We start from the raw sequence: 20,852 nt of genomic DNA, 5'->3' as shown, positions 1-20,852 counted from the left end.
CTAGATGGTGGTGATGGTTGCACAACATTGTGAATGTTCTGAATGCCACTGAATTGTATAATATATATACTTTAAAATGGTTAGAATGGTGAGTTTTGTGTTATGTTTATTTTATCACAATAAAAAGACAGAAAAGATGATCTGCATACATTGCCAAATGTCCCCTGGGGGGAAAAAAATCACACCCAGTTGAGAACCACTGGCCTGTGGCAAGAAAGGAGAATACCTGAAGGTGACTTATGAGGAACACTATACAATTTTTGTTTAAAAGCCTGACTGATACAAGGAATAAATTTGCAGAAAATAACGTACTGACTTCTTAAACTGGCCTGAAGTATCCAAGTGAATCTATGAAGAGGCCTTAAAACACGAAGCAGATAATCCCCCTAGCTCAGAGAGGGTTTATAAAATCTGGAGGTAGAGGAAATTGATGAATCTTTCAATATGCCTAATCTCTGCTAATATTCAGAAAGACCATTGCTTGGTGATTCTACCTACAGGGAACTAACAAAGCAACTGCAATAAACCATCTGATCTGGGTATGAACTGCAAAATACACAAATCATGACAGCTCTCAGTGTTCTTAGAATAGGTTAGGCAGTGTGAATGAGGAGGAAGAGGCTGTGTGACACTGACACTACCTCCAGATGGGAGCCAGTGAGAGAAGATCTTCCAGAGAACAAAAAGGAAGAACTGTAAAGAAAAAGAGTTGGAAAATATGAAGACTTGACACAGCCTTGAAGCAGTGTGACCCAGTAAAAAATTTGCACTCCATCGGTATATCCCATCACTCAAGCAGTGGTTTTCTTTGAAAAAATCAATTACAGTAAATGGCCAAGAGCTTTGTGAGAAGACCACTGAAATGGGAAGAGAAAACAAATTGGACTAAAGACAGGTTATAAGAGCTTTTGCTTGAATCGGCAACTTCTACTTCAAAGAAGAGAAGGATGAGAAAGCCATTCATTTTTGCAATAAATCTGGAACAGCAGTGAACCCCAAATGTCCCAAGAATTGGGAAGATGGGGAAGGAGCAAATCAATTGGTCTGTATAAACCCTGACCTGGTTTTGGAAAAGAACAAAGGCAATGAATGTTTTCAGAAAAGGAAGTGTATCCAGGCCATGCAAGCTTTACACAGGATGCCAAATCCTACAGCAACCATGTACAAAGTGTCTAGCTCAAGGGCTAGGAGGAAATATATCCATCTAGAACTGACTGCTTTAAAGAATACACTTGGAAAGCAGCTACTCTAGAAGCTGTCATTAAGGACAACACAAAGGCCATGGGTGTGTAACAGAGGGCTCTAGATCTGTAATCCAACAATCTGTAAGGACGTAGCAGGTGGTTATCAGTGCCAGGTGATGGTCCAGTTCAATTGCCATGACAACCTCGAGGATGTGAAGTGAAAGAACATAGTTGACCTGAAGTGTAATGAGTGACTTAGCCATATGGCACATCCTAAAACAAATGTGGAATTGGGAGATTGGGATTGACATATATACACTGCTATGTATAAAATAAATAACTAATGAGAACCTACTTTATAGCACAGGGAACTCTACTCAGTGCTCTGTGGTGACCTAAATGGGAAGGAAATCCAAAAGAGAGGGGATATATGTATACATATGGCTGATTCACTTTGCTGTACAACAGAAAGTAACACAACATTGTAAAGCAACAATACTCCAATAAAAATTAAAAAACAAAAAAGAAATGCAGAAGGACTCCCGGACACTCAGAAGGACTTAAAAGGGTCCTGGCAGTAGCTCTGAAAATTGAGAAGCTGATGGATGTGGGTCTGATCACAATTTGGTGATGGTTTGTTTAGCTCCCTCTCCTTTCCCCTCCCGTGGAAAGAGGAGCTGGGGCTGTGGTGAGTAGAATGGAGCAAAAGGGAAAGAAGAGGAAAAAGAACAGCTTCATTAATTGTATGTATGTATGCATATCCATCCATGGAAGATTCAGAGATGTGCACTCACATCCTTTGTGCAGTTACTGTTTCATGGCCCTGTCGCACAGGCATTGTATTCACTGCTGACACGTGTATTCCATGTTTCCTTCCCATTAGGTTCATTATTTTTCCAGGTAGTTTATTATTTTAAATTTTGGACAGTGAATATGTTTCGTGGGGTAAGAATGTTCACCCTGATTGTTTGGCCCACATTTTTAACTCTGCTTTACCTCTTCCAATAAAAGTCCCACAGCAATTCACAGATTAGTGTCTCTGAACTATTATTTTTAAAAAGGGGATCAGTATCCATTAATTTGCCAAATAATTCTATTCAATAATTATATTTTTTTATTTCTTAACTGAAAATGCAACTAACTTACATACTATTTGAGGATAGATCTCCATTTTTCACTGAGATTATACCAAATGGTAAAATGGAGGATTTCCCTTTCTCTCTCTGGACAGAATTAAAAGAAGTCCTTTTCTTAAAAAAGTAAAATTGTTTAGAAAATACTAAAAAGAATAAAAAACTGCCTAAATAAAAGGCATGACACAAACATTTCAGAAATCAGTTTTCAATCTTAGTTTTTGCTACAGATTTTCTGAGGCTTGTTTAGTAATCACATTGGTTATGAAGAACTAGGCTATGGTAGGGTCTATGTGCTTGTAATATTTACTGGTTGTTTTCATATAATTACAGTTTTTTATTTTGTATATGTTGAGAAGTAAAACAAATGTCTTGTTAAAAAAGGGGGTGTAGGGGAATTAGTATATATATCCGAAAAAAAACAAAAACACCAATTCAAAAAAGATACATGCACCCCAGTGTTCATAGCAGCATTATTTACAGTTGCCAAGATATGGAAGCAACCTAAGTGTGCATCAGTAGACGAATGGATAAAGAAGACGTGCCATATATATATATATATATATGTAAACACACATACACACACACACACATACACATAATGGAATATCACTCAGCCATAAAAAAGAATGAAATTTTGCTATTTGCAGCAACATGGATGGACTTGAAGGGCATTAATGCTAAGTGAAATAAGCCAGACAAAGACAAATGCTATATGGTATCACTTATGTGGAATCTAAAAATACAGTAAACTAGTGAACATAACAAAAAATAAGCAGACTCACAGATATAGAGAACAAACTAGGGTTACCAGTTTGTGGGAGGGATATGAGGATGGGAGAGTGAGAGGTACAAACTATTGGGTGTAAGATAGGCTACAAGGATGTATTGTACAACATGGGGAATATAGAAAATATTTTGTAGTAACTGTAAATGGAGTGTAACTTTTAAAAATTATATTAAAAAATAAAAACAGGGACCAGTATAGGGGAAAATACTGAGGCATCTGAGCAGATTCTTGAAGGAGAGACAAGCTCTAGATAAATCTAGAGAACCAGTAAACAGAGACCTCGAGGACACTGATTTGTCCAGGATTCTATGAACAATCAAAAGTAACTCAGAGTATAAGCACATTAGAGGAGAATTTTATGCCTATAATTAGACACAGAAGACCCTGTGACCTAACTTCCAGGAAGTTACCTGAAGCTTGGAAACTGTATTTCTCAGCCTAAGGGGTGCATGTAAGTTTTATAATGGGTAATCAATGCAGGATGGTTCTGAATGACATTTTAAAACCTTGAATTGTCAATTGGATCTCAATAATGTTGGGAACAAACGTAATTAATTTAAAAAAATCGTTGAATTGAAAAAAACAACCATCATGATTGTGAACTAAAGGGGAAAGTATTTAAAAGATCACTGTGTTCCTTATCACCTCAGGCAGTATCAAAGTTCTTTGGTATTACAGTATACAGGCTGCTCATATGAAGGCATGACAAATATATGCTTTTGTCTTATGTTGTCTTTTCCCCCAATATGTTAGTAGTATCGAGCTTAATGTTCCTGTTAAGATATAATTTAAATCAGGTCTCAAATGGCGAAAATAACGGTAGACCTAGGATTCTCTACTTTGTCAGGTTATGTTGAAGTCATAGACTAATTTGTCTTGTCCTGTCTCTTCCTATCTGCTGAATCTTAGTTCTTACCACATAGCAGGAGGAACAGTTCTAATATAGTAGAAAATTCATCTTGATCCCTACAACGTGGAAGAACTGTTCTCTAGAAAAAGCAAGCACAACTGTGCAGTAGGTAGGAAGGCAAGTATCAGTGGGATTCTCACACGCCAACCCAGTACTGCTCACTATGAATAAAGTGTATTTGATTGTGCAGGTGTTAGTTTTTATATATAAACGCCTTCAAGTAATTTTGATTTTTGGTTTAACTGTAAAGAACTCTTGCAGTAGGCTCTGAACCGACTCCTTTTCTGTTTTTAGAAGTTTTTTTTTTTCTTTTGTTTGGATGGGTAAGTGGTTTATAACCATAACCAAATCTAAACCAGTCTCTGAAATTATGTGCTGCATAGTAATTTTGAGTTTTGCTGGCATGAAATACAGGATTTATTCTGCTTTGATGGTGCTTATAACCTGATAATCTATGCCCAAGTCTTTGAGCATTAATAGATACTGGGTGTGCATTTTTGAAAATCTTAATTATCAAGTCTATTGGTTCACACACCAGTTGTCCTTTACAGTAAAGTTCAAATTTTTCTTTAACCATTAAGTTACCATGGGAGTTTCTAGTAAAAAAAGAAAAAAAAAGTTCTAAAAAAGCAGTGAAGTTAATGATTACCATTGTTCTAGTTATCTATTGCCCCTTAATAAACCACCCTAAACTTAGTGGCTGGAAACAAAAACAAATAATTTTGCTCATGGATTCTGCGGGTGAGGTATTTGCATCAGGCATAATGGGGAAAGCTTATTTCTGTTATATATTATCTGGGCCTAGGCTAGGAAGTATCGAAGGCTCTGGATGACTCACACAGCTTGAGGCTGCAGTCATCGAAAGGCTTACTCACTCACATGTCAGTTGATACTACCTGTTGTGTGGACCTCAGCCAGGATTATTGGCTGGGCACCTACACATGGCCTTTTGTGTGGCTGCTTGGGCTTCCTCACATCATGGTGTCATTGTTCCAATCTCGAACAGCCCCCTGGGGGAAGGGTAAAAAGGCAGAAGCCTTGTTGTTGTTTATGACAACTTCAGAAGTCACATTGTATCATCTCTGCAGCAGTCACTAGAGTACCCAATTTCAAGGGAAGGGAACATAGATTCTATTCCTTAATGGAAAGAGATCAGTGATAACATTTTGTGAGAAGAGCGTGTGAGATGGAAGATTGTGGCTATTTCTGGAATGCTAAAACCTTTAAGCTAATAAAACTTTTTTTAAGTCTAGTTTTCAGATATCCAACCAAATCTGAATTTGTTTTAATCCCGGAAGCCAGGAACACTTATTTGAGTACAAATATATCCCATGTCCTATAGTGTTTGTGCTTTTAAAAACTATTGTAAATTGTTCTTAAATAATGTAAGTATATTGTATAAATTATGATAAAAATATTAATAATTGTACCAAGTAAGATTGATACTTAAAAAGAAACTAGAAGTAACTATTTTTGTAAAGAAGATAAGCATTCCTAAGTTCATCTGCATTATAATAAGTAGGGTGTTCTTTTTTTTTTTTAACATGTCTACGTATAATACACATACCTGGTAGCAGTTCTCGGTTATGTTCTTTGTAAATTTTGTGGCTAGCCTTTGATAAAGGTCCTTTTGATGCTAAGCAGGTACTAGGCTATTAAGAATATTCTCTATTCCTTTCCCTTTCTTTGTGCCTAACAGATCCGTGCAGTTGGCAGGCTAAAAAGAGAGCGCTCTATGAGTGAAAATGCTGTTCGCCAAAACGGACAGCTGGTCAGGACTGACTCCATGTGAGTAGAACCACTAAGCGTTGTATCTCCTTCATTAAGTTTCCTCCATGTACTGTCTGTCCCATCCTTTTCTAAATAATTTACTTCCTTTTTTAAACTCTCAGATATTAAAAAAGGTGAGGAAGTGTATGTTTTATGCCTAAGAACCTGGAGAAAAAAATAATTCTAATAGTGTTTGAAATCTACTATGCATTTACATCACCTTTATATTTTTGCAATACTCTTTATAGCCTTAAAGTCTGACCATTTTGTTAGCTGTGAGAATTTTTCAATACTGTTATCCTCTTCTGTGTGTATGATAGTCTTCTATAAATATGATTTGCTTATTTTGGGAACCTCCTATGAAGTATACTTAAGAAAAATTGATAAAAGTAAGTGCTCAGTTCTATGTAGCCTTCAGAAATGCTTATCTAGCGTGTAGGTTGGGGGGGGAAAATATAAAATAAAAGGAAAACACTTTATTAAGGAAGCATCTTTATTTTCAAGTTACTCAGTTTGTCATAAGATTGTCACAGGATTAGCCCTTTCCAGCTCTGCTTCTCATGAGCCATGGTAAACAATGTAGCGTAAGCAAGTCGAATTTTTTTACTTCCCAGGATTAATTTTTAGCTCTCTGCCTACTGAGTCATTGAATTCTTGGATCCCTTTCATTTTCCAAAAATTTAAATACATTAACAGACTATTTGTGTAAACCTTTCTTGCTCATTTGGTTATGTTATACCCTGATCTTAAAGCTACCCCACTATAAGATGTTTTAAATTGGGCAAGTGCTTTTTTGTTGTTTTATTAAAATTAATGGGTTTTTAAAAATAAAATATCCCTTTAAAAACTGGTCAGAATTTTAAGTCTCAAAGCCATTGATGATTTAGATTGTTAATATAAATTAATGTTTCTTCCTCATTAAATTTTCAGTCAGTTTTCATAAGCTCATTCACCATGAACCATATTTGATATCAACAATCATATTAGCTTCTCAAACTGACTTTTTTTTTGGCCACACGGCACATGGGATTTTGGTTCCCTGAGCAGGGATCGAACCCGCACTCCCTGCTATGGAAGTGTGGAGTCTTAACCACTGGACCACCAGGAAAGTCCATATTAGTTTCTCTGGGAATGGCCAAAGAATCAGATGATACGTCTCTCACAGAGCTTGCAGATCTAGCTAAAAGCAAAACATTTAAATTTACATACAAAACAACTAGAGCACAATGCAATTATACTGTTTCTGTTAAACCATATCAAGTTCTAATTCAGACTTGACTCAAGAGTATAGGGATGCAGAGAGATTTTGATGGGGGAAGGGTCTCTTTTTTTGTGTTAGGTGCAAAGGAGAACTATAACGGTTCTCATTTCTTGGGGAATCTTTAAATGTCTCCTAAAGTAGTTAGAGTTATTCTGAAGGGGTATATAGGAAGATAGTAAGTTTAAAAGAATATATGTCTCCTTCAGGGAAGGCCTATCTGAAAGGTTCAGCCATTATTACTATGAAGTTTTTATGATAACTGTATGTTTCCCTGAAGGTACCTGGCTTACAGTGATGTCAGCCAGTCCATGGAATCCATTTTTCTAGAATATATTCGATTATGTTACACAAATGGTGAAAAGACTATATAATTTATGGTGAAGGTAGCTTCTTGATATTTAGTACCCTCTCAGAATGATTAAACATACACCTGAGGGCTTTTGTTATTTTCTATTTGTAATATTTTCTAAGGCACCAAAAGTTTCTAATAAACTTTCCTATTATATAAAGATATGGCTTATTGTTTAGGTCCATAATTACTTTGAAACTTCCCATTAGTGAAATAAAAACAGGACTGTTTTACTATAGCATCATTTTTGGCTTTTTCCCCCACAAAGTATATATTATTGATAGCTGAGTTCAGTTGAAGAGAAAGGAAACAGCTCTATTATATACAAAACCAGCCTAGTGAAGTATGATTTAGAGTAAATGATTAGTTCATAGATATTTTTGCAGTTACCTATAATGTAAGTCCTCATAACAGAAAAGGTTAACAAAGTTAACTAATATTTGAATTCTTTGTTTCTTTAAGTCACCTTAATGGCATTTTTAAATAAAACAGAATCTCATGTTTTAATTTTTGGTAGTAAAAATAACATGAATATTTAACTATACAATTTTTGCAATGAATTGCTTACATTACTCAACCATACTTTTTGTTTTGGTAGTTATTTATGTTACCATTACATGGTAACATACTTAACCATCTTTTTGTTAATAATGTAACCTTGCCCTTTCTTCTACCATTATTAATTTTATAATTTATAATTGTATTCATCTTTAAGAATCTACATTGAGTGAACTTTAGAATTTTTATATAATGAGCACATTATTTAATGTTGGCAATGTGGTAAGGAAGAAACTATTAATATAACACGGCTGTATTTTACCTCTACCAAAGTAATTATTAGACTCTTCCTGTCTTTACCTACTTTAGTCTTTTCTTTGTAATGTGAAATTATTTATGTGTCATTGTGCATGAACCATTGCCTGCCTCCACTTTATTTATTCCTTGGCTTTAAGAATAGAAGTCTATATGGGTATAAGAGCAGAAACACTGGCCTTTGTTTTCTTATTTACTTTCAAGAGACAATAGGATTGATTATTGTCAGCTATTGACACAGAAACGATTGACCAGTAGAATCATATTTAGCTTTCTGTTTGTGTTATAAAAGCTGAATATGTAAAAAGAAGCATAATTATTATTTAAGGTGGCACAGATCAGATTCTGCCCCAAGAAATAAAATTTCAAGGTTCCAGGCACCGATTTCTGCACCGGAGTACACGTAAGATTTTATCTGCTCTGCTTTTCACAAACAGGAGTTGTTTTAATTTTGCAGGCTTTTTGTTATACTAATATTTCACCAGGTAATTGGCATGTAATGCCCTAATTCTCTTACTGTTTGGCTTTTTAGTACCTCTGTTTCAGGATTTCTCAAGCTGTCATCATAAACTTTGTTAAGAAGAAAAATAACTAGACCAAGGAAGTTATGTATGATTTTGGGTATAAGGGTGAAAGTAAAATGGAATAATTTACACCAAGCATCCTTTTACATTTCCTTCATTTTGCTTTGGTTGGCCTATTAGTCCTCTATAGATTCAGTTGAACGAGGTTCGGTGATCCCAGTCTTTTTGAAAATTTTAGCATACTGTCTTTTCTTGTTCATTTTCACCCAGAAGGACAAAGAGTCTGAGTGTAGTTTGTCATTAAGTTTTTTTTTTTAATTCCATAGATTAAAATTATGCTTTGGAAGAATATTTTGAGATCATTAAACCCACTCTTTCTGTACATGTGCTAGAACGAGGTGTGGGAATGACTGGCCTCCTAAGGGGAGGGGGCACTTTGGCGTGCAGTGTAAGATTCAACAGCTAATGTAGTTCTTAAGTATCAGAAGCCAGTCTGGCAACCAGTGATTTTTCTCCTGTTCCCATTCTCTTGTTATTGCTTCTAAGAACTAGTCAGTTACCTTAGTGGCAACAAATTAAAGCTTTCTCTCTATTTAAAATTTCAAAAGAAATGGTACAGGATTTGTGTTTCAGTGAGAATTTTTTCTCCCCCTTTTTACTGTTTTACCTTTACTGTATTTTTGGAGGAGGCTGGACCCTCACCAAAGAGATTATCCTCACAGTTTGAGAAACACTGTTCCTATGACAACCCACGCAGAAAGAGGTGTTTGACTTTGGACTTACCTTGTAATAATGACATAGTTATGCCAAGTAAATCTTTTAAATTTGAGTTCTGACATTGGCTAGTGTTGTTTACTCAGCAGTTGTGTAGTAAGATTTCCTGTAAGCATGAGAGAGAGCTATTACTAATGAAATAGCATGGTAAATGTAAGTGCGTTCTTCAAAATTTCCTTATCTTTTATGAAAGAAAGAGATAAAACAGATTTTGCTGTTTTGTAACATTACTAGGATCAATTTATCATCAACATGCATTTTTATTAAATTACTAATATTATACCATCTGCTTAAATAATCTCAGTGCCTTTGCAATATGTTTACTTTTTAATTTTTCACAATAGTTCATGTGTCAAAACAAACAAAAAAAAAACCAAGAAGTCAGTCCACTTTGGTTGGGTGGATGAGTGGACAGAGATGAAACTCAGCTCTGAACTGTTTCCCGCCACAGCTGATGCCAGTACTGGACATCCCAGCTAGCGCCAGACCAGTTGCTAAAATGGGGCTTATTCTTTTTTGATGTTAAATTTTTTTTTTTTAATTTTTGAATTTTATTTTATTTATTTTTCATACAGCAGGTCCTTATTAGTCATCCATTTTATACACATCAGTGTATACATGTCAATCCCAATCTCCCATTTCATCACACCACCACCCCTCCCCCCACCACTTTCCCCCCTTGGTGTCCATACGTTTGTTCTCTACATCTGTGTCTCAGTTTCTGCTCTGCAAACCGGTTCATCATTTTTCTAGGTTCCACATATATGTGTTAATATACGATATTTGTTTTTCTCTTTCTGACTTACTTCACTCTGTATGACAGTCTCTAGATCCATTCACGTCTCTACAAATGACCCAGTTTCGTTCCTTTTTATGGCTGAGTTTAAATTTTTTTATTTGTAAAGAGACTTGCAAGACTGCTTAAAGCTTGAAGAAGAAAGAATTGCTAGACTGTTTCTTCTAATTAGGGTGAACTATGGTCATCTTATGATTTAATCATTCAGTTCATCTGTAGATAGAAATAAATATTAACAATCAAGGGCATTTAATCTATACGTACACTGCCCAAAGTGTTGTATAAAATACTTCCTACTCTGTTTTTGCTGTTTATGAAAGATTGCTGTATAAATTAATGAAAAGTCAGATTTCTTACTAATCTTTGAAACTAATTACTTTTCAGAAACAACCTGAAGTCCAAATATGTTTTTGATGTTAGTCTTTGATGAAATATCTTTACTAGTATTGATGAAGACTTAATTTAACTTTTATCTTTCTTCCATTTAAGACCATATTCCAGTTTTGTGTGATCATAGAATCTTAGGATTGAAAGTGATCTTATAGACTGTTTTTAAAACTCAGTCTTCTGTGCTTTCCATGTTAAGAATTCCTTGCAGTTAATCTGAAAATAATTTATGCTAGATGCCCTGATTTCCTGTGTAGGGACAGGAAAAACTTGTACTTTTAGAACTTAATAAACAATTCCTATTGCTTATTTCTGACAAAATGAGTTCTATCAAAGGAAGCCTTCTTCCCTTTTAAATTTTAATGGGCAAAAATCCGTCAAACTTTTTTTATGGATTTGGATTCAGTTTGTCGGCGTTTTTGCTCTAAGATTATAATTCTAAATATTGATCATTATAGACTTTAATATGTATGTAGCTAATTTATTTACTAGTACAAAGTGATTTGTGAAGTGTTCAATTCAGCCCCAAAATACGAAGACAAACGCTTTCATTATATCAATAGATATTGTACTGATTAGTCTTTTAAAACTTGCTTAAGTATAAATTTATCCAGGTATGTTGGCACTGCTATCAAGAAGAGTGTAAGATGGATTGCCTGTTTATGTTGACACAGAAGTGGCCACTTTATTCCTGCCTCTGGTGACACTTTTCTAACATGAATTCCGTCTGGTTTCTCACAAAGAGCAAGAGCTTCAGGTTTTCTCCATGCTGCCTAAAGAGAATTAGGAGTGCAAGGCTAGTACCTAGACTTTGAGTCCCAGATATACTGATTCTTTTACTCTTCTTGGATACCCAGTGTGGGTTTTGCCAAGTACCATGGGTCAGTTGATAAGCTATATATATATATACTGTTGTTGGTATGTTATATATATTACAGAAGATTCCTAGTCTGTGGACAGACGTTTAAGGTAACTATCCATGAACCTGCGTCTGAAAAATTGCATTTATCTTGACATGATTAGGCCTAATTCCTATGGTGAATCAGCCCCGACAGATTAATCTCTCAGTATGCCAAGATTTGGCTTAAATCTTTCTCTTTTAAGTAGTCTTTGGAAAACATGGTTTTCATGCTTATTGTACTTCTCACTTTGGATCATCGAGACATTGAAAGTTATTCACAAAATTGTGGAGAAGATTTTGTTTTTAATTTTCTGGGACTCTGGGAATAATATTAGATGACAGTTACCCTTTCAAACATTATTCCACTTATTTTGTGGTTCCCAAACAAATACACGTTAAGTTAGAAAAGATTTACACAAATCAAAATAAAATTTTCTATCTTTTCAGTTGTTCACTGTCTGCTCCACTTTCACCCTTTCGTACAGAATACACAAGGATGAGGTTTAGTCTAAGGCGTTCTTGCCCTGACGCTGAGAAAAAATATTGAGCCCACTTCCCATAGTCCTCTTATTGTAACAAAACCTCTTCCAACAAACCATATGCCAAGTCCATATATCAGTTAAATACCTCATATGGCTGAGCATGCTCTAACATTAGACAGGCCTCTGAAAAGAAAGAGTTCAGGTTAGAATTGTAAAATTCCTTCATTCAAATGCTCTCAGCTTTTAGGAGGTGCTGTCAGTGGAGCCAGAGAAATTGTGAATCGCAACTCACGTGTGAGAGAATGATCAAGATTACTGTCACTGAGCAACCCAGAAATAGTTGTTTGACATCCATCCTTACCTTTTCATTGTATTCACAGAATTGGGAGTAGTTTTATGTTTTAGGCACTTAGCTAGGGAACATATGCTTTAATGTAATTAAGTAATCAGAATGCTTTTGTTCGCTTTCTGAAACTTTAATTCATCTTTAAATTTACTCGTCATAAATTCAGATTGCTTCATTGTCTTTGTGAAGTATTTGAAATGGCATTTTCATGGAATCACTTAGGATTCATGCGTGTAAACCCTGACGCCTGTATATATACCAGGGTTCTCTGTCTTGCTGTTCTGCGCATCCATGAGTTGCAGTGCAGTGTTGTTTGTTAGAGGCTTGGTTTACTGAATTGGAATATACACACAAAGCAAAGAATGCGCTTCTCCGAAGCTGGGGGTTGAATGTACTCCTTGCGTAGTTCTCTTCCCTCTTCAAGTTGTCCTTCATATTCAGTTTGTTTAATTTGATGTTTAAAGCTACAGTTAACGATGCTGCATGGTAGCTGGTTTTTTAAAACAATTTAATATGTTTATTAACTTCTTTGGCTTGACTCTTTTGGGGGAAAATGAAGGGTGGGAAAAATGGGCAAGAAAACGGTAATTCTTAAAATATGAATTTTGGGGGAAACTGCTGAGCTGAAGTTTTATAAAAATCTGACTTGAGTGTTTTTCTCTTCATTTGCTGTGCTTGTGTAAACAGTGTGACACCATCGCCACAACAGGTTCGGGTTTGTCCTCCCCGTATGTTACCTGAAGATGGAGCTAATCTTTCCTCTGCTCGTGGCATTTTGTCGCTTATCCAGTCGTCCACTCGTAGGGCTTACCAGCAGATCTTGGATGTGCTGGATGAAAATCGCAGGTGATTGGCCATCAGTGACTCTTGCCAACTTTACTGCATATTTTTTGGCTCCTCCTTAGTGGACTGTGGTGTCTTCCTTTTATGTTTGCACCTTCGTCTCTTTCTCAGATGCAGTGGTTTAAAACAGCTTGCTTTGCTTTCTTTTAATTTGAAATTATTGTCCAAAATTCACATTTCACAAGATTCTGTTAGCTTCTCTTCAGTCAGGGAGGGAATTCAGTTAATAACTAATTATACACGGGAAGTATATGATTTTTTTCCCAAGACTTTGTTGAGCTGTTTTAAGTACTTGATTCCATTTTGGGATATGCTGAGGGATACTTTTGGATTGAGTGTGGGACGTTGGACTGAACTGTACTCATTTTCTTCAGTAAGTCTTTTGATTTAATCATTTATGTTACTAATGTGGTTGGATGAGGAAGCAAATCTGAGAAGATGATATCAGTGTAGCTGCCAGGACGCTTTTTTTCTTTCTTCTTAACTAGGGATTTCCAGACCTGTACTGAAAATCCCAGGCGCTGTTGTCTTTTTAATGCTGATTTTTTTCAGTATGGATAGTGTATCTAACTTTCGAACATCTCCAAGTAAAATCAGTAGTAGTAGGCTTGTTCATTCAAATAAATGTTTTGCCATGATTTCAAATACTTTTTTCTCCTTGCTTCGTTACTAGATGGTGTTTTAAAAAGATGGAATTTGGGAGCTTTTTTGGCATAGTATGAGGAAGGTACAGTCAGTTTCACTTCAACTCTAAACATTTTATGTAGTAACTCTGTGAGTCAGTGTTTGAATTTTCATGATCATTTTTTTAGATTGTTAATTTTGCATTTTGAAGAATTCCCAATAAATTGTGCTGGCCCTTCCAGTAAACCTGTTTTCTTACTTTAGGAAGTGATATGTCTTATGACTTGCTGTGAACAAACTTTGTTATTAAGTGCTTTTGATCCTCACATAAGCCCCAGGCGTTTCACCTCCTGCTGCTCGACTAGTGTTTCTGACCCTTTCCAGGGCTCCCATATGTGTGGGCCCAAGGACTTAAAGCTGCACCGGAAAGAGCATAGGAGAGAAAACTCATGGCAGGGGGAAAATTATATATACATCTATGTATATATGTATTCATGTATAGGTGTGTATGCATGTGTGGGGGTGTGTGTATCTATATCCCTCCCCAAAGGTTTAGAGTCCCTCTTATCTCTTTGAAGCTTCAAGGACTATCTTAGAATATTTGGAGCCTGTAAGAAGCATCATGGTTCAGAAGAAAAAACATGGATCGAGGGAGAGGGTCAGATTTAATCTTGATCCACCCCACTGAACAGCTAGCTACATGATGGCCTTGGGCAAATTGCTTAGCTTCTCTGGGCCTCATTTTCTTCATCTATTTTTAAAAAAGAAGGGTAATACTAATATTAACCTAGTTTTCTGGATTCTTATGAGGAATCTTCCCCCTTCCCCTGCCTTTATTTAAGATATAGGGTTAATGGACTCAAATTCTTTATTTAGTGTCATGGGAGATCCTTAAAAAGATATTGAATATAAAGTACCTGGCACCTGACTAATATTTCCAAAGCCCTGTTTTCTCCTCCCTCCTTAACATAGATTTATTCTTCACCAGGTATCCTCTATAACTTTTTAATTATAATAGGTCCTTGGAAGAGACTGGATTATTAGGTCAAATTATATCATATCAAATGCTATTATAGTGAAAATATCTGAATGAGAAAGGTGTTTATAAATCCTATATAGATTAAATAATAGCTAGATGACAAAGCCCCGGTACGTTAAAATTATTTGTCCCATCCCCCTACATATACACAGTTCAATGCAGTATATGGAAAAATAGTTGGATTTTTTTACTCCTTAATGGAAAAATTTTGCCTCAAGCTCACAAGTACAAAATCAGAGATCTTACTAATTACAAAATTTACTTTGTATTCTTTTATTTATAAAAAACTATTTTGAGCTTTAAGTGATTTTTTAAAATTGTAATAAATTGATAACTAAAATTCCCTTTTCTGGGAAGGATCTTTTCTTATTCACTTAAATGAGATTTTTAAAATTCATAAAGTAGTTGTATTAATAATTCTTTGCTCCTGGATACACACCTTGGAGCCTGGAGGATTAGATTCTCATTAGTGTTATTGGATGCTTTCAATTTTGAAAGGTTTTTTTTTTTTTTTTCCCCATTGCATTGAAATTTCTTATGATCAAATGTTCAGCAAGATTTAATCAGAGTTGTAAGTGCCAAATCAATTTTTATTTCTACTACGAGAACTGTCTAGCATGACTTACCAGATACAAGAAATAGGAATGTGAAATTTGGATAATGTTCTATTTGCATGACTATAAAATAATACTGCTTATAAAGTTTTAAGTGCTTTTATGTTCCTTGCTCTGTACATCATTTTTTTTCCTTTCTGCTTTTGATTCCTGGCTGTTATGCTAATGCAATATCTTATCTTTGGTCTTAAGCCATCACATTAGGTATAGTTAAATTAAGTTAGAACTATTTGGCAGAAAGAAAGAAAAAACCTGTCTGCCTGTTTTATTATCATAAAATAATGCGTTTTCACAGTTGTTTGGCATAAGAACTATTTTTAGTTTATACTTTGAGAGACACTGTTGAAAGGTTTATGTATTTTTGTTTTCTCATCTTGAGAACTTATATGATCTAAAACCAAGTTCATCTGAAAACAAAGTTAAATCCTAGGTATACATTAGAAAAGTTTATTTACCTAAGTCAGTGCTGTGCATTTGGAAAACTGAGGTGTCAGAAATTTACCCAAACACCTGGGACAAGCACCAGGTATGTTCTTTGGATTTAAAATGCTGTTTAGTCCTTGCTAGTTATGAAATGCTCATGTCTTCTGACACCTGCTAGAGCTCCGTATCTCACTTGCCAATGCAAAATATTAACGTTTTTAAAAAGAAACTTAGTCCCTATGAAAGAACATTATTTAAGTATTGACAGATTAGTCATGTTCAGCATGCTTAAGTTTTACTTTTAGAAGGATCTTGAGGGACTTCCCTGGCGGTCCAGTGGTTAAGACTCCACGCTTCCACTGCAGGGGGCGAGGGTTCGATCCCTGGTCAGGGAACTAAGATCCCGCATGCTGCGTGGCATGACCCAAAAAAAGGGGCGGGAGGTTGATTATTTCTTTAACAGATTATACTAGCTTTGAATGAAAAGAATAAGAAACCAGTATGTAAATAATTTATATTTTTTGCAAGTATCCATATAAATATATTACTTGGAAGACCTAGAAATGCAAAGTTGCAGTTGAAACAGTGTTTGTTATTTATAATTTTTAAATTTAAATTTTTAATTTTTAAAATGTTCATATAATTCCTGATACATCCAAACTGTTTACTTACTGTAGAAGTTTCCATTTTTTTTTTTAGCAAAGAAACATATTCTGCTAAGTCAGACCATTTATTTACTCAAAAATGTCAGTATACAAGTTAATGCGGGAACTTGTAGAGCCTTGAATCTCATTCCCTTTTGCCACTTTAATTACAAAACATATTTTCAAACTTAAAAAGATTATTTAATGTATTAAGTCATATTTACAGTAGAAAGTGGTACTTGAAGTTTCTAACCTTGCCAGATATCTCTCTAATTTACTTTTATATTATATGTGTCAATTGCCAGTGTGAGAAGACAAAATGAAATACGTTGTGAAAGGTAACTGTATTATTTTCTGGCTCTGCATTATAAAAGGGAAATCTCTGTGGTGGAATATGTTGAATATGGCAGATCCTTTTGAGCAATGTATGATTTTTTTAAAAAAAGCTTTATGTAACACAAAGCGGTGGCTTCATTTTTAACCTTTCTTATGTTAATGTAATGTAGGATTGTAGTTAAGTAAGTTTTCCTAATGTCACAGAATAAATTAATTAGTAGGATGGGATGAGTTAAAAACCTGTCTCAAGCATATGTAATTTTTCACTGTTCTTTAGCCAACAAAATAGAAGTCTAACATCTGACCCAAAAGTCTCTTATCCTGTAGGCTCTGGAAAATTTCTTTAAGCACCAGTAGTGCCTTTAGGAAACATACAAGCTAAACATTAAAATTTTCTTGTATAAATTGACCTGACATAAAATAGTGATTTGTATTGTAACCAAAATTCTACAGCTGTGCCAACTTACAGAAAAAAAATAGTGCATTTGGTACTAAATGTTTACTGTAAGAATTGTCTTGATACTTAAATTCAGGCAAAACCTGATCAGTCTGTAGAGAAGGAGACAGTCAAAACAGAATGTAATAATTCTTCAAATCCTTATATAGGTTCTCTACCCCAGTCTCCTTTCTCTGGTTATAAATATTGCTGATTACTTTTTGGGAAATTGACCAGTGACCACGTAGAGCTTTTGTTTTCTGATTTAAAAAATAAAATAAAATTTATTGGAAAGGTTACTGCTTACCTAGGTAGAGAACTAATTGCCCTCTAGAATCAAAGTATGTACTCGGTGAAAACCCAGTGCACCTTAGTCTTCATTTCCAGCAGTCCAGTATGTCGCTCCTGGTTGTCTCTCAAGGTCAGACTCACATATTTGATTGCACTTCCTGTAATGTGCTGCAGTATGCCCCTCAAAGCATGTCCCTGATCTCCTTAGCTCCAGAACTGAGGCTTGCAGTTTTGCTCTTGAGAGCTGAGGGTTTGAATGAGACACAGCTATATTAAGGTATCAGGCACTAAGCAAAATTAATGAGGTGGGAGGCAAGGAATTGTGAGAAATGGGAGTTTCTGGAAATTTTTCGTTTTTGAGATAGAGCTTTGATATCAGATGAGCAACCATGATGATGCAGGTGCTACTAACCAGTTCTTGACATGCTTCTAAAGTTGCTGGTGAGTTTTTTTCCAACTAGAAGAGAGAAATTATACATTTTGAACAGAGTTGTCTTCTGTCTTGAATTTCATAAATCAAAATATAAGCACCAAAAAAATTATATGCTGGTGCTATTTTGTTATGAAAATGTAGGTTCCCTTTGTTTTTTACCACATTGTAAAATATTAAACTTAGGAAAATCATAAAATGGAGAACAGTGAGACAAAGATATTTGAAGTGTTTGAAATATATTGTATTGAAACATACAAACATATTTGACATTTATTTGTCTTATTTTTGTCTTATTTTTGCTTTTATCTTGTTACTCTCTGGTTCCTGATTCTGTCTTGTGCCTTCTCCCGCAAAAACCTGCCTTAGACCTGTGTTGCGTGGTGGGTCTGCTGCCGCCACCTCTAACCCTCATCATGACAACGCCAGGTAAACTTTGAGACTTTGTAATTACCAGGGTAAAGAGTTGACCGAACGTGTAGTTTGCAGGACATAATGCATGTAGTAGCCACGCCTTTATATTATAGCTTGAATCTCTACAGCTTTTCTCTATGAGTACATCCTGTTTTTCTCTGAGAACAGTGAATCTAATCATTCATGACATTTGGCCAAAAGAGTATAAAGAAAAATAGTTACGATACATTATCATGGGAACATCAGTGACAGGGTATTTAAACATGGTTTTAATAGCTTATAGGCGATCATGCTAAAACACAGAAAAAAATAATCTTAAACCTTGTTTTATGTGCATCATTTTAATTGTTGCCTGAGGTTCTGTCCAGCATTTCCTTTTTAGTTGTTAATTGTCTGTAATGTCACTTTCAGTGTGTAGATAAATGTGTCTGTAAAGCATCGTCTTAAATTGGGGGAAATCAGCATTGGTAACCTGAGAAGTTAAATGTTTAGAAAGAGAATTTAGTTTTAAGAATTTTTGTCATCCATTGATTAAGCTTTTGTCTCTTATTTTTGTCCCTTTCACACTTTCAGATATGCTTAGCCTGAGTAGTTATTTCTTCCTGTCATGCACAATGACAGATAGAATGGCACATACGAATACTTTAAGGTTCTCAGGTGCCAAAATCTCATTTCCCAACTTCTAGGGTAAAAAAAAAAAAAATTGGTTGGTATTTACAGATACCATTTCTGTAATTTTTTCAGAGCCAATTTTATTTATTTTAAGCAGAAATGGATTATCTGTAGCAGTAGATTTAAAACTGGCAGCATTATTTCTATGATGAGAGGAAGCAAGCTGGCACGTTCATTTTTAGGCAAGAAAAGAGGGAAATAATTGGTTTCTCATTAATACTGAATTCAGGTTAGAAAATTGAAGTGTGTGTCCTTAGGGGTCCCTTTCCACTCTGCTGACTTGTTTCTTTTAACAATATTAACTCAGTCCATTTTAAGTTTTTCCTTGTGTATTTCTCGTAAGTTTGTGATCCTTTTATTTTTCTGTGAAAGTATTTTCAGGCAGTGATCTGACTTAAATTTCTTACAGAGTTTTTAGCTCTGATCAATACAGGTTTTAGTTTTAAGTCGAATTACACAGGTAAAGTCTTTTGTCATATCCTTAGATTTCTTAGCAAATGAAGATTTCCTTTACAGATATTTAAAACCTTAGTTAGTTCAGGGTCTAAATTGTGGGAGTCCCTTTCAGTTATACTTCATTCTCTCTCTTCAGTCTGGGTCCCTTTACCTTTGAAGCAATTGCTTCTACTGTTTGATTTTTTTTTTTCCCAATTGTTTATCTCATGTATGACCTCACAGAAATAGAAAAGTTTTATTTTGAGGATAAAGTGTAGAGAAGAGGAATCTTCAACCCTTATTTTTTCCACTAATTGTTTAAGAATTCTGCTTAATGTTCAAAGGAACAATTAACTCAGATGTTTGTAAAGCCATAGTCCTTAGCAGCTACTAACTTAGTAGCTAACTTCTCTATCTGATGCCGTTACTCTCGGTATTCCAGAATATTTGCTCTGTTCCCATGAAGGAAGGGGCAGATTAGGAGAAAGCCAGTTAATTTAGCCATAAAAAGAACATTTAGAGATTGTTCTAGATTATCTAAAGTCAGTACGCACCATCTATCATTGAAACTGCAACCTATGTAATTAAAATCAGTGTTCAGAATGATGACACTGCAGGATTATACAATTAAAAATTGTTTTACATTCTTTATTAAAGTATTTTTGAATTATTTTCAGTGGCATTTGTAACAAAAGGATTTTTCTGAATAGACTTGTCTTTAACGTGTCTGGATGAAAAATATAATTCTCTTCATACACCTTTGTGTGGTAATATGTTTTTTGTAATAGGGACTTGCTTGAAATATTAAAAATATCAATATTACGCTCTATGTGCCAACTCTGTAGATTACATAGGAGTAACTTTTAAATTCAGTTTATTTATAATCCACTCATTTGGAAAAGTTAATGTGCCATTTTACTGAAATAACCATACAGGATTAAAATAGTAAGGATGTAAATATACAAGGTGAATTATATGGTATGTAAATTGTATCTTAATTAAAATATATTTTAAAAGTGGAAATTTGGGCAAAGAGGAATAATAGCATTTGTGTGCATTTGTATCTCAGAAGTTTATTGTCATTCATTTAAAAATCAGTGCGCCTTTAGAAGTAACTGCATTTGAACAAGAAGTACTTTTTAGTGTTTCTCTAGGGTTTGTCTTAGTTGCTTTCCAGTATTATTTTATACACCGCTTCTGAATTATAGTATTTAAATTCTGGATCTGAATG

The 20,852-nt window shown here is 34.9% G+C and overlaps 1 protein-coding gene across 12 annotated transcripts in view; it reads left to right on the top strand.

Moving 5' to 3' along the window:
• Positions 1-20,852, top strand: part of MFF (mitochondrial fission factor) — a 39,470-nt gene that overhangs the window by 10,758 nt on the left and 7,860 nt on the right. For 4 of the 12 annotated variants that reach the window (XM_082396270.1, XM_082396261.1, XM_082396267.1 and 1 more), the window contains 5 exons: positions 5,717-5,805; positions 8,539-8,613; positions 13,108-13,266; positions 16,913-16,945; positions 18,470-18,529. In XM_082396270.1, coding sequence (XP_082252396.1) covers positions 5,717-5,805; positions 8,539-8,613; positions 13,108-13,266; positions 16,913-16,945; positions 18,470-18,529 — 416 coding nt within the window. The remainder of the gene's footprint in view (positions 1-5,716; positions 5,806-8,538; positions 8,614-13,107; positions 13,267-16,912; positions 16,946-18,469; positions 18,530-20,852) is intronic. The other 8 variants (XM_082396269.1, XM_082396271.1, XM_082396262.1 and 5 more) reach the window with 6 other exon arrangements.

The sequence above is a fragment of the Balaenoptera borealis genome (genome assembly GCF_965194805.1).
Source record: "Balaenoptera borealis genome assembly, chromosome: 6".
Taxonomy (NCBI): Eukaryota; Metazoa; Chordata; class Mammalia; order Artiodactyla; family Balaenopteridae; genus Balaenoptera; species Balaenoptera borealis.
This window is presented reverse-complemented; position numbering and strand designations above follow the sequence as displayed.